This window comes from Ochotona princeps, chromosome 5 (genome assembly GCF_030435755.1).
Source record: "Ochotona princeps isolate mOchPri1 chromosome 5, mOchPri1.hap1, whole genome shotgun sequence".
Classification (NCBI taxonomy): Eukaryota; Metazoa; Chordata; class Mammalia; order Lagomorpha; family Ochotonidae; genus Ochotona; species Ochotona princeps.
In genome coordinates this window covers 107,889,878-107,903,321 of record NC_080836.1, presented here as the reverse complement: position 1 = coordinate 107,903,321, position 13,444 = coordinate 107,889,878, and the positions used below count along the sequence as shown (strand labels likewise).

Here is a 13,444-nt window from a genome sequence, read left to right as displayed (position 1 = left end):
GCCAGTGTGTGGGAGTTCTCCCTCCCTCTGTCTTTGAAATAAAAATCTAGGGGCTGGTGCCACCCGTGGCATATAGGGCAAGCTGCCGCCCGTGGCACCAGCAGCCCATATGGGTTCTGGTTTGAGTCCTGACTGCTCCACTTGTGATCCAGCTCTGCTAATGTGCCTGAAAAAGGCAGTGGAAGGTGACCCAAGAACTTGGGCCCATGTACCCATGTGGGAGACCTGAATGAAACTAACTTTCTGGCTTGGGTCTGGCCCAGGCCTAGGCATGGTGACTAGTTGGAGAGTTAAACAATGGATAGAAGATCTCTGTGATTTTTACAGCATGTCCTCTTGGCGAAGATGGCTCGTTTTTTGTGCCTGGAGAAGGAACTGACTCGTGGCATTAGCCATGTTGTCTGGGCTGTTTAATTGCTGTCAACTGAGAGCTGTTCCAATGTGAGGCCCCTGTGGCAGCCTCTTCCTTGCCTGTCCACATAGGTCTGTTCCAGAGAGCGAGGCTGGAGCCGACGTCTCCAGTCTTGCTGGCAGACGGAGACACCCTCTCCTGGGTGATCACGTCGCCCGTCTACCAGGCTGCCTCTCTCGGGTGACAGCTGCTTGTTTCAGTTAGCCGGCACTTCCCGGGACATCTCTGTAAGCCTGTCTGTGTCCTTGTGTCTCAGCAGTGTCTCTCAGCGGGGCACATGGTGTGTTCCATGATGGGCTTGACAGTGTTCCCCTGAGAAGTCTGGTCTGTGTGTGCTTGTATTTTCCTATCGTAATTCATTTTGTGTGAGTATCTGTGGTCACCTGTTCACCTCTGGACGTGGAGGTTTTGTTCTGCAGCTGTAGTAGCAGCCTCCTCTTTGATGCTCTTTGGGCATGTGGACCCTGTAACTGCCATCAGCAAGCGGTCCTGGGGCTGGCCTCTTTGCAGCTTGACGCTTCGCTCGGCACCTGCATGTCCTGCTCTCCTCTTGGTCTCCTGGAGTCTCAGGGAGGGCCCCACACTGCACGCTCCTACAGCCCTCTGGATTTGCTGCCTTCTGTGGAGCTCATGTTGGTAAGCAAAGAATATCTGCTATTGTGGGAATCTGTGTGGCGTGGAAGCACTCCTTTTATTAGGCAGCTGTCTTCCCGTTCTGAGGTGCTGTCCTCCCGTTCTCTCTCTCTCTCTCTCTGAGGTGCTGTCCTCCTGCTCTCTCTCTCTCTCTCTCTGAGGTGCTGTCCCCCCGTTCTCTCTCTCTCTCTCTCTCTCTGAGGTGCTGTCCTCCCGTTCTCTCTCTCTCTCTCTCTCTCTGAGGTGCTGTCCTCCTGCTCTCTCTCTCTCTCTCTCTCTCTCTCTAAGGTGCTGTCCTCCTGCTCTCTCTCTCTCTCCCCACCGACCCTGTCACTTCCTCCGCCTTGCTCATACTCCTGCGACCCCTGTGTCTGCGACAGCCTACCAGGGAAGGAGCATTGCGGAGAGGCCTTCCACACAGTCATGGCCAGCCCAGGGCTGAGGACAGAGTCGAGGACAGGCCATTCTCCGGGGATCTTCAGCCAGGCTCCTTCCACTTCCCCGGCTGCACTGGGCTTGGCTGAGCCTGTGGGAGTTGCAGCCCTGTTCATTCCTGCTGCATTCATCTGCTGGCCCTTGTTTCACAACACCTCTGGCTCATGGCAGCTCCCCCTGGATCAGGTTCCAAGCTTTGGGTAGATGGGGTCCGGACTTGCTACAGGGCACAGGCGGGGGTGCTGAGCAAATCCTCTCGGGGCCACCACTTAGGGCCATGTTCTGAGTTGATTCTGCATGTCTGTGTAGGGCCAGGGTTAGAGGGGCCCTGAGCCTGGCTTGCCTGGCCGGGACCTTGCCTTTGGGCTCATTGTTGCCATGGCTGCCTCACCCACAGGGTGCACTTGTGGGTCACTCTGAGGGTAGAGAAGTGCCCACAGCTTAATCGCTAATGAACATCATCACTGCCACCCAGGGGACCAAAGGAGAACTGCTGTGGCCCCACCCCTTCCTGGGAGACCTGCTGTGGCCCATTCCTCCCAGGGGACCTGCCGCGGCCCCACCCCTTCCCAGGGCCCACAGAATCACCATGACAGTGCGGAGGCTCACTCCAAATGCCTTGCGGCTGGCAGACACGAGCGAGGCTGGCGGAGCTCGGACTGTAGCCCAGGTCGCAGGTGTACAGGGCCACGGCGCCCAGCCGGGTGCTGTTGAGGTGCAGTGTGGCATGCTTCACCTCACCAGGGGGGCCGCAGTCCACCTCTGCAAGGGCGCAGCCTGTCACTGTACCCTCGGCAGACAGCAGATGCCAGCCTCCTACCCCGGTGCTGCCCAGGGTACATACCTGCCTGGCAGCGGCGTCCTGTGTAACCCTCCTGGCAGTGGCAGGAGAAGTCTGTGCCCAGGTCCTCACAGGTGCCCCCATTCACACATGGGCTCCGGAAACAAGGGGACGGGGCTGCAGACACAAGTCGCTGCAGTTGCTGAATCTCTTCCAGGCCCCACCTTCCTACCCCTCCAGGCCTGCCAGCCACCTGCAGTGGGAAGTCCGTACCAGCCCCCCTGGGCTGACCCTGGCCTGCCTCTGGCCTACTCTACCTATCTCACAGTGCCGCCCGGAGAAGCCTGGGGGACAGTCACACTTGTATTTGCCGATGTAGTGGAAGCAGGTGCCACCGTTGTGGCAAGGGCCAGAGGCACAGGAGTCCGGTTTTCCTGGAAGCACAAGGCACTCAGCGGGGTCAGGGGTCATGGCCCACAGCCCACCCTGATACTCCAAAGCTCGGGTCGTGGCCAGGACCTGCCCCACCCTGCTTGGGCCAGGCTGGCTGGTCCTCCCTGGGGTGCTGGGGGCCCACCGATCTCACAGTGCCTCCCGGTGAAACGGTAGGGGCAGCTGCACTGGTACTGGCCGCCTGCCTCCTTACATGTGCCCCCGTTCCGGCAGGGCCCCGAGCTGCACAGGTGTGGCCGGGCTGCGTGGGAGGACAGAGGGGCCTGAGCAGGGGTGTCTTCCTGCCCCGCACAGCCCATGCCTTCTCGGGGCCCGGCCTGGGTCACCCATGGCAGGCTTGGGTGCAGCTTCAGCCTACACAGGGGGACAGTACTGGTGCAGGCCTGCATGCACTCCCGGGGGAAGGCTCGGGGGTCTCCAGGGGCGCGGGGTTCTGACCTAACAGGCCCGATAGCAGCAGATGGAATGCATATTAACAGTTCAAAGCAGGAGAGATGCTGAGGGAAGGAGGCCTGCTCACAGGACAGAATGAACTTGGGAGGGACCAAGCGGGGTACCAGAGGGGGCAGGAGGAAGTGGGGGGAGCCTGCGGCCTGCCTGCCTGCCCCTGTGCCAGGCCTCCCCAGCAGGTGCCCGCCTGCCTTTCTCGCAATGCCGGCCATGGAACCCTCGTGGGCATTCGCAGGTGTAGGAGTCTTCGTGGGCGTCACAGGAGCCTCCATTGAAGCAGGGATCTGAGTCGCAGGGAGACGGCGGGGCTGTGGGCAGAGGGCGGGCCTGGAGCCAGTACTGCATGCCAGCGCAAACCGCCAAGGCAGCTGAGAGAAACGGGGGCCTGAGTGCTTCACCGGGGCAAAGGACGCCTCTGCCTGTGGAGGCTCCACAGCCACTCCCAAGGGCTGCTGTGGTGGTTTGTGCCCCCAGGAGGCAGCACGGCAGGACTGAGACATCCCACTGGGTGGGGACCGCGCCCTACATCCTGGGTGAGCGTGTACAGGGAAGGACTCACCCTGGGTGAGTGTGTGCAGGGAGGGCCTCACCCTGGGTTAGCGTGTGCAGGGAGGGCCTCACCCTGGGTTAGCGTGTGCAGGGAGGGCCTCACCCTGGGTTAGTGTGGGGGTTTTTGGATGGCACCATGTGGTGTGTGTTACAGTGCTTTCCACACTCGTCTCCTGCAGGTAAGGCATGGGGAACTTCAGAGATACTGGCTGAGTGCTCACTCTGACAGCTGGGCTCTGGGCCAGCCTATTACTCACAGTGGCTGACATTGTGGTCCGTGTGGCAGACACAGAGGTAGGTCCCACCGTACTCCATGCAGTAGCCCCCATCCGGGCACTGTGTGTTCATGTTGCAGGGTGTGGCCGTGACTTCTACAGAGAGAGGAGGGGTCCTCCTGAGTCCATATTCCTGCTACCTGCAGCCTGGGCAGTGGAGGGGCTCTGGATCCCATAGCTCCAGTCAGGGCCTCCTAGGTCACTCAGCAGGCCGGCCCTCCTGAGGTGGGTGCGGGACATAGTAGCTGCTGTGTGTGTACTGTGCATTGGAACCCACAGGCCATGGGGGAAGGTATGTGTGTGTACATGTGTCTGTGTGAGTCACAGGCCCTGGGGAAGGTGTGTAGGTGTGTGTGTGTATATGTGAGACAGAGAGACCCGCAGGCCCTGGGGAAGGGGTGTGTGTGTGTGTGTGTGTGTGTGACCCATAGGCCGTGGGGAAGGTGTGTGTATGTGTGACCTGCAGGCCGTGGGGAAGGGGTGTGTGTGTGTGTGTGTGTGTGTGTGTGACCCGTAGGCCGTGGGGAAGGTGTGTGTATGTGTGACCTGCAGGCCGTGGGGAAGGGGTGTGTGTGTGTGTGTGTGTGACCCGTAGGCCGTGGGGAAGGTGTGTGTATGTGTGACCTGCAGGCCGTGGGGAAGGGGTGTGTGTGTGTGTGTGTGTGTGTGAGATCCACAGGCCCTGGGGAACGTGAGTGTGTGTGTGTGTGTGTGTGTGTGTGTGTGTGAGATCCACAAGCCCTGGGGAAGGGTGTGTGAGAAATAGCAGTGACTACGTTGGTTGTTCCAGCTTAGTGCCCCTCCCACATGTGCCCGTTCCCAACCCTGGCTACAAGGGTGCTATCAGCACCTACCAAACTCACAGAGGAGCCCAAAGAAGCCCGGGGGGCACTGGCAGAGGGTGGCATTGGCACCCAGGCACCTTCCTCCGTTGCGGCACTCACACTCATCAGGGGTTCCTGCCAGAGAGAGGTTGGTGGAGCCCTGTGTGGTGTTGCCCACGTGCGCGGCCAGCTGCCCACGCACACACCTTCCCTGCAGTGCAGGCCCATGAAGCCCTCGGGGCACTCGCACATGTAGCCGTGCTCCACAGCCACACAGGTGCCCCCGTTCTGGCACGGGGTGGACAGGCAGGCATCCGGCACCGGGTGGTTTCCTGTAAGAAAGGGGCCCAGAGTGTGGGTAGGGTTCCCACAGGGCACATGGCGTGTTGGGGCTCTCACGGCTAGGCCCCTGAGCACAGGGAATGGGGTGGCGGTCAGGGCTCCCACGGCTGGGCCCCTGAGCACAGGGAATGGGGTGGCGGTCAGGGCTCCCACGGCGGGCAGGCGAGCTGTCGCCCATCTTTGGTGCTAGAGGACGTGTGCCCCACACTGCGCGTCCAGAAGCTGGTCTGCAGCTGTTCTACAGCCCGGAGCCTCGGGGTGCCACCACGTGTCTTGATCCAGCATCACCACTGGCGAGATGTCTAGAAGGCTCCAGGTGTCTGCTCTTGGGGTGTGGCAGTCAGAAAACAGCCTTTCACGGAGCCCAAGCACAGCCTAGCATGCTCCAGGGCAAGGAGGCTGCAGAGCAGCAGAGGCCTGGCCCAGGCCCCTGCAGCCCCAGGAGGGCGGGGGAGTCCCCACCTGTGACCGTGGGCGGTCACCCCTTTCAGGTCTGCAGGTGCCTGGAGCCTAGAGCCAGCTCTTGTTGACCGCTATCCCACAGGCCCTCTAGCCCTGTCCTGCCTGTGCTCTGACAACCTGTTACTTTTAACACATTCTTAAACAAGTTGTTTATATCAAAGGCAGAGATACCTAAAGAGATAGAGAGACAAGAGAGATCTTCCATCTGCTGGTTCCCAGTTGGCCACAATGGCCAGGGCTGGGCCAGACTGAAGCCAGGAACCTGGAACCCCATTCAAGTCTCCCATGTGGGCCCCAGTACGTGGACCATCCTGGGCCATCCGCTGCTGCTGTCACAGGCCATGAACAGGGAGCTGGATGGGCAGCAGAGCAGCCAGGAACTGACTGCTTGTATGAGAAGTGGCCTTGACGGCAGCAGATGCCTCAACCCTGCATCCCCACGCCTGCTTCCCACAGACGTTTACGGGACACACATCTGTGGCCGTTCATGCCTGTGTTGTCTGCTGGAGGCCAACTTCCAGGCGCAGGGTCAAGCTGCATGTGCGTCCTGCGGCTGACAGCACATCTTATTTCTGTTGCTCTCCGTGCGACGACACACTGCTGCTTTCTCCAGACTGTACTGATGGAGACGGAAAGGGACACGAGCCTCCTCCCCTTGCCAGGTCTGGCCTGTGGCCGACCATGACCTCCCCCGAGTGGTGCTGTTGGCATTTTCTGTCCCGCACACAGGCCAGCAAGGACCCGCTGCCCCATCTTTGCTTGCTCTGACAGGGCCTCCTGGAGGCTGGGGGTCACCCCAGCTGGTGGCCCCCTCACCTCTGGTGTCTGCAGGTGTCCTGCCCTGTCATTTGTGGCTCTTTATGCACTTACAGTCTGGCCGGGCTGTGGTTCCTGCGGCTTTCCCCAGCTTGCTCTTGGACATGAAAGCGTGGCTGTCGGCTCTCCCACCTTCCTCCACAGACGAGTGCCCGTCACCCCAAACCCTACATGCTGGGCACACGCTTCCTTCTTAGGCATCAGGCCCTGTCCTGGGCGCTTGCCCCGCCTGCAGACCCTCGGTGATGCCACCCCTTGTCCAGCGGGCATGGACTCTCAGCAGGAGGTTGAGGCTCCTCTCCCTGACACAGTCGCCCCTGACACTGCTGTGACGTCTCTCCTCTGGTCCAGCTCACCTCTGGCCTTCCTGACGGCTATGTCCGTGTGTTCTGGGGCATGATGAAAGGCCTGGGACCCACGCGAGCCATGGCTACCTCCTTCCACCTTCACTGCGTGCTGCACACCAGCATCCAGCTGAGCAGGGACTGGACTCGGCCAGCCCTGGCTGAGCATACAGTCCCAGCACTCTTCCCCCAAGAGCCCTCTCTGTCCTGGCATGTGTACCCTCCCAGGAGTGCCCCCTCCGCTGTGCTGCCCATGGAACCTGAAATGGGGCCAGCACTGTGGCACTGACATTCCATGGGGGCGCCGGCCCGAGTCCCGGCAACTCCATGTTAGCTCCCTTCTGTGGCCTGGGAAAGCAGCTACGACGGCCCAGGAACTCAGGCTTTGCGCTGTGGTCAGCAGCTCCTGGCCAGCTTCAAGGCTGGTCCTTCCGGAGCATCTTGTGGCTCACGCCCTGTAAGTCGCCTCCTTGCACACGTCCTCTGCGTGGCTCCTGTCTCAGGTGAGTGACCAACAGTGTGGACAATCGCCTGTGAGGCATGCCTGGCCTTGTCCGACACAGGCTGCTGCAGGGCAGTGGCCAACCCTTTTATTAGGGACAACATGTAATTTCCTTTTTGGTATTTTAAATGCAGAAAGGATCTGCACAGGGAGTGACGTGCTGGCACTTCGCTTGCTCCGGAAGTCTGCACTGTGGCGGGCAGTCTCCAGCTGACACTGTGACACTGCACTGCCCATCACACGCGTGTAGGAGCTGGAGGACACCAGTCATGGCGCCATGCAGCCTGGCTCCTCTGCACTTGGCGCTCGGCCCACAGGCTCCCCACTGCACTAGGTGCTCGACCCACGGGTTCCTCACTCGGCCCACAGGCTCCCTGCTGCACTCAGCCTGCGGGCTCCCCACTGCGCTAAATGCTTGGCCCACAGGCTCCCCACTGCACTCAGTGTGTGGCCCATGGGCTCCCCACTGTGCTAGGTGCTTGGCCCATAGGCTCCCCACTTGGCCCACAGGCTCCCTACTGTGCTCGGCCCATGGGCTCCCCACTGCGCTCGGCGGGTGACCCACAGGCTCCCCACTGCACTAAAAGCTCGGCCCACAGGCTCCCCACTGCACTCAGTGTGTGGCCCACGGGCTCCCCGCTGCGCTTGGTGGGTCACCCACGGACTCCCCACTGTGCTTGGTGCATGGCCCATGGGCTCCCTACCGTGCTCAGCCCATGGGCTCCCCACTTGGCCCACAGGCTCCCTGCTGCACTGGTGTGTGCCCACAGGCTCCCCGCTGCACTGGTGTGTGCCCACAGGCTCCCCGCTGCGCTCCGTGTGTGCCTATAGGCTCCCCGCTGTGCTCCGTGTGTGCCTACAGGCACCCCGTGGCCAGTGGGAGGCCAGGGAAGCCTTTGGGGCATGGCAGTACCTGTCTCGCAGCGTGGTCCCTCGAAGGGCTCAGCACACACACAGCTGTAGTTGCCCACCAGGTCCACACAGGAGCCTCCATTCAGGCAGGGGGCAGAGCTGCACTCATCCACGTCTTGGGGTGGCAGAGGCAGGGGCTTGCACCCAGCTGGCCTGCGGAGTCCCTCCCCACCTGCCAAGTAGGGTGGCTTACCTGTCTCGCAGACAGCCCCTGTGTACCCAGCCTGGCACACACATACTGCAGAACCTCCTTCCTCTTGGCACCGGCCTCCGTGTTGGCACTCGGTCTCTTCACAGGGTGACCAGGCTGTAGGTAGAAGGCAACAACCTGGACTCTGGGGACCATGAGCTCCCAGCTGCAGCCACCCAGAGCAGCACCTGCACTGGGCAGGGGGCCCATTAGGGGTGGCCTTGCCCGTGGGGCTGTGATGCTGGAGCAAGGAGCAGGGCTGCGGCTCTGGGACTGGCCCCGAGGGGCAGTGACCCCTACCCTAGACAGGAGGGTCTGCAGCAGGGAAGGTCTGGACACAGGGACCCAGCCCAGCCAGAATGAGTGGGCAGGCCTCTCCTGCCCTGGGACAGGGTAGAGGGGACGTCCCACCTCCCGCCAGCCACATCGTTGGCTGGCTGGCAGCTCCTCCCCAACCCACTCACTTCAGGACACATGTGGCCCTGGAGACCCAGGAAGGAGAGGACAGGGTCCTGAGACACCCCCCGCTCCCTCTGAGGATGAGCTGGGCTAACCTGCTGGGTGGGGCTAGGCAGCCCTTGAGGGAGCTGGGGTTCCAGGTTGAGGCCACACATGAGGCCAGTTTCACCACAGACCCAGCTGTGTCAGCCTGTTGGCTCCTGGCCCCAAGCCTTCCAGGGTAGCAGAGGGACTCAACCCCACACTGGGCCCCTCTGTGCATGGCCAAGGGGCAGTGGGCTCTCTGGACTCTGCCCAGTCCAGGTGGTGCCCTCAGGCCATCCTCAGGATCATTCCCACAGGCCATGCTGCATGGGGGCAGCTTGCTGGCCCAGACAGGAGACCCCGGGCTTTTAGCCAAGTGGAGACTGGAAGCCTGGGGGCTGGCTCTGTGCTCTGAGACCCCGTCCCTCCCCTCACATAAAGAACCCTGGGTGGAGTTGTGGGGGGACAGATCCCTTTGTGTGGCTGCAGGAGGAGCCCGCACTGGGCAGCTGGCAGTTACTTCCATTGGAAGCTTCCAGACACACGGACAGGCTGATCCTGCCGGCCACAACTCGTTTGGCCCTCACTGCTTTTCTCCCAGGATTGTACCCTAACATATGTGCACACGTCAGGGGTCTTTCAGCTGATGCATGCTGGACACGCCTGCGGCCGCTGGCTCCCTCCCACTCCTACTTTCCTCCACTGAGCCATCGCTGCCTGATGACACACTGGCCACCATCTGCTCTGTTCCCCTGTCAGGCTGTTAGCTCCGGGTCGGGGGCCTGGGGGGGGTGGGAGCAACCGGACGCGTGTGTTTAAGCCCTTCCTGTCTAGGTGGGGAAGTGCGGGTCACGGACTCCCAGTCTGATGCAATGGCTTCACAGTGCTGGGTTGGGTGAACAAGCATGACACGGATGTGGTTGCTGGCACCTTGACTGGCCAGCATGGGGATAGCAGGCTTGGAATGCCCATGCCTACAATGAGCCCTGGGGGACTGGAGCCAAGAGCGGGCAGGGCCACTGGCCACTGCTCAGGTGTCTGGAGACCGTACAGGGTCCTGGCCACGCCACACGGATCCTGCATCTGACCAAATACGCTCTGACCAGGCATGCACGTGGCCCCTCAAACACTCCCGTTCAGAGGCCCCAGCTCTGGCTGCTCTGCAGCCTCCGATTCCAATATGTATCAACGTGTGCCTATGAGCTGGGACAGGAGAGTACCTGTGTGTGGATCTCAGGTGGGGTAGTGCATGGCCTGCAGCTGGGATGCGCCTACAAGCATACAGGTGGAGAGGGCGGCGGGGGGACTGTGTGGGTCAGGAGGCTCAGCGCAGGTCCGAACAGGCTGATGCTGCACCTGGTGCCCGGCAGCCTTGCAGGCCCCTACCAGGGTGCTGGCCTATTCCCAAGCCTCACCCGGTCCAGGTGCCTGGGCTCTTCTGCCCACCCACATGGATGGGCCCTGTGTGGCACAGGCAAACAGCAATGCCCTTGCTGTCACCCTCACCAGCTATGCCATGGGGGCCCGGCATGGGCCTCTTACCTGTTTCGCAGGTGAGTCCACTGAAGCCAGCTGGGCACTCACAACTGAAGCTATTAACGCCGTGTGTGCAGGTCCCGCCGTTCTGACATGGGTGGGAAGCGCACTCGTCTACATCTGAAATGGGTGGTCTGCCATGGGCTCCGGTGGAGGTGGGGGACAGATGAGCCCCTGGGCCTGGACACAGGCCCCCAGCCCTGCCCGCTCTGACCCCCAGCACCCAGGTCCTGGACACAGGCCCCCAGCCCTGCCCGCTCTGACCCCCAGCACCCCAGTCCTGGACACAGGCCCCCAGCCCTGCCCGCTTTGACCCCCAGCACCCAGGTCCTGGACGCAGGCCCCCAGCCCTGCCCGCTCTGACCCCCAGCACCCTGGTCCTGGACGCAGGCCCCCAGCTCTGCCCATCCTGCACCAGCTGCTTCTGCAGTCCTCACGGCCCTGTCTCAGCACCCCGGCCGGCCACTCACCCAGATGGCACCTCCTGCCCGTGAAGCCTGCCAGGCAGGAGCAAGTGTAGGAGGGGTTGCCTGTGACACAGTCATCAATGCACTTGCCACCGTTGAGGCAGGGGCGCAGCGCCAGGCATGTGGAGGCTGCAGGCAGGAAGGAACCCAGAGATGCACACTTTCCCCAGGCTCTGCAGAAGAGCCTGTAGGCATGCTCCCTCCCCCGGCCCTCTAGGGAGGAGTTCCCCAGTCACAGGCACCCACAGCACTACCCTGCTCCTTTAACCAGTGGCGGGGAATCCTGATTTGGCCAAGCGCCCTGGGATAACATCCTTCATGGACCTTACAGAGTTATCAATTTAGCCTGCTATGAGGCCAGCACCCCTTATAGGCACTGGCTCACGTCCCGGCTGTTCCACTGCTGCTCCAGCTTCCTGCTGTTGCACCAGGAAAGCAGAGACGGCCCCTGCAGCCACGTGGGAAACTGGACAGAGCTCCTGGATCCTGGCCTGGCCCAGCCCTAGCCATTGTGACCATCTGGGGTGTGAAATAGTGGATGGAAGATCTTTCTATCTCTCCCTCAAATGTGTAAAATAAATCTTACAAGCAAAGCAGCCTGCTATAGACTTAATGGACCTTGGTAAGGCCAGATGAAATGACTGCATGGACTTCAGGACAGGCACCCGGACGGTCCCTACCCACTCCCAGATCTGCCACAAGCAGTTCTAGAAATGCATTCTCCTGTCCCTCTTATATAAAATGAAAGGCAGTCCACCAGCCAGCAGTCAGTGCCTGTGGGGAGCACCTGGCCCTCCCCTCCTGTGGAAACCCGGAAGGGACTCCGGGCTGGGTCCCCACCCCAGCAACATCTCCTTTAAAGCCTCCGCAAGCCCATGTGGGGGTCAGGGCCAGCTACATGAGGTGACCACCCCTAGGACCTGGGATGCGGATCAGGGCTGGCTATACGCGGTGCCCCCTCAGGAGCTGGAAAGGGCGTCAGGGCTAGCTATACGCGGTGCTCCCTCAGGAGCTGGGATGGGGGTCAGGGCTGGCTATACGCGGTGCCCCCTCAGGAGCTGGGGTGGCGGTCAGGGCCGGCTACACGCGGTGCCCCCTCAGGAGCTGGGGTGGTGGTCAGGGCCGGCTACACGCGGTGCCCCCTCAGGAGCTGGGATGGGGGTCAGGGCCGGCTATACGCGGTGCCCCCTCAGGCGCTGGGATGGGGGTCAGGGCCGGCTACACGCGGTGCCCCCTCAGGAGCTGGGGTGGTGGTCAGGGCCGGCTACACGCGGTGCCCCCTCAGGAGCTGGGATGGGGGTCAGGGCCGGCTATATGTGGTGCCTCCTCAGGAGCTGGGGTGGTGGTCAGGGCTGGCTACACGCGGTGCCCCCTCAGGAGCTGGGATGGGGGTCAGGGCTGGCTACACGCGGTGCCCCCTCAGGCGCTGGGGTGGTGGTCAGGGCTGGCTACACGTGGTGCCCCCTCAGGAGCTGGGATGGGGGTCAGGGCCGGCTACCCGCGGTGCCCCTGCTCCTCCTCTCAGGATTTGGGATGGGGGCCAGGGCCAGCTGAGCACTTCCATAAGGGCTCCGGGCTCCCAGCCGCAGCCCCTGGTGGGGCAAGGGCTGCCCTCACTGCCTGCACCTCACTCCTCAACCACAGGGTGAACCGGGGCCACTGGCAGGTGGGGAGGCTGGGTGGCCCTGCAGACCCTGGAGGGGTGGTTTAGGCTGTGGGGGATGGGCTAGTGGCTTCAGGTCCCCATACCCCTCTGCCCTAACCCACCACCACGGGGAGCTCACGTGCAGTGGGGGTGTGGGCGGCTGCGCAGCAAGTATCTCTGGTCCCTGACCCCTGGTGGGCTCCCATCTAGAGCCCCTTTTCCCCACTCCTCACTCCTCTGGGTCTTGGGGTTGAAGAGAAGCAGCCTGTGGCAGGAAGGGGACCGCGTACTGGTCTCCCCAGGGCCCCAGACTGGCCTGACTGGAGTGAGAGAGTTGCTGTCTGCATCCCTACCCTACCCATGCCCCCTTCCCCAACAGATGCACAGCAGTTGTGGGCACCCCTGATGCCACACACCTGCTGATAAGCACTGGGCCGGAAGGACCCCTTGTTTGTAAAAGGCCACCCCTGCCCCAAGGGCCAACCCATACCCCTGTCGGCAGCAGTGGGGAACAGGTCCGGGCCCTCCTGGTCCTGGGGTCGCAGGAGGCTGTTAGGCATCGCTGCTCCGGCCAGGGGCAGAGGCGATGGGGGGGGTTGCAACCCCTACCCAAGACAGGCTTGAGGATTCCACGCCTCGAAGAGAGGTGGTCCTACTCAGCTCTGGGCTACGCAGGCGTGGAGAGTCCCTGCCCCCAGATCCGCAGCCCCATGCTCACCCCGTGTGCCCTGCGTGCCCCGCTGGCATCTTACTTGTATGGCCGCAGCCCCCCACGCGCACCTGGGCCCCATCGATTCGGAACGCCCAGCGCCCGGGCACGCCCACGTTGGTGGTGGTCTCCACCTCCGCCATGTCTGCTGTGCGGGAGCCGGGGATGTTGAAGTAACGCCGGCCGTCACCCGCGTTGAAGCCTGCCTGGGGTGGGGAGAGTGC

The 13,444-nt window shown here is 62.3% G+C and overlaps 1 protein-coding gene across 1 annotated transcript in view; it reads right to left on the bottom strand.

Moving 5' to 3' along the window:
- SNED1 (sushi, nidogen and EGF like domains 1) overlaps positions 1-13,444 on the bottom strand; it is a 43,068-nt gene that overhangs the window by 17,962 nt on the left and 11,662 nt on the right. Inside the window, exons 4-16 of the mRNA XM_058665216.1 lie at positions 13,264-13,426; positions 10,870-10,995; positions 10,406-10,519; positions 8,384-8,497; positions 8,192-8,305; positions 5,019-5,144; positions 4,843-4,947; positions 3,971-4,084; positions 3,356-3,472; positions 2,839-2,955; positions 2,579-2,695; positions 2,325-2,438; positions 2,069-2,242 (exon numbers count right to left, since the gene is read on the bottom strand). Of these exons, the coding sequence (XP_058521199.1) occupies positions 2,069-2,242; positions 2,325-2,438; positions 2,579-2,695; positions 2,839-2,955; positions 3,356-3,472; positions 3,971-4,084; positions 4,843-4,947; positions 5,019-5,144; positions 8,192-8,305; positions 8,384-8,497; positions 10,406-10,519; positions 10,870-10,995; positions 13,264-13,426 (1,615 nt within the window). The remainder of the gene's footprint in view (positions 1-2,068; positions 2,243-2,324; positions 2,439-2,578; positions 2,696-2,838; positions 2,956-3,355; positions 3,473-3,970; positions 4,085-4,842; positions 4,948-5,018; positions 5,145-8,191; positions 8,306-8,383; positions 8,498-10,405; positions 10,520-10,869; positions 10,996-13,263; positions 13,427-13,444) is intronic.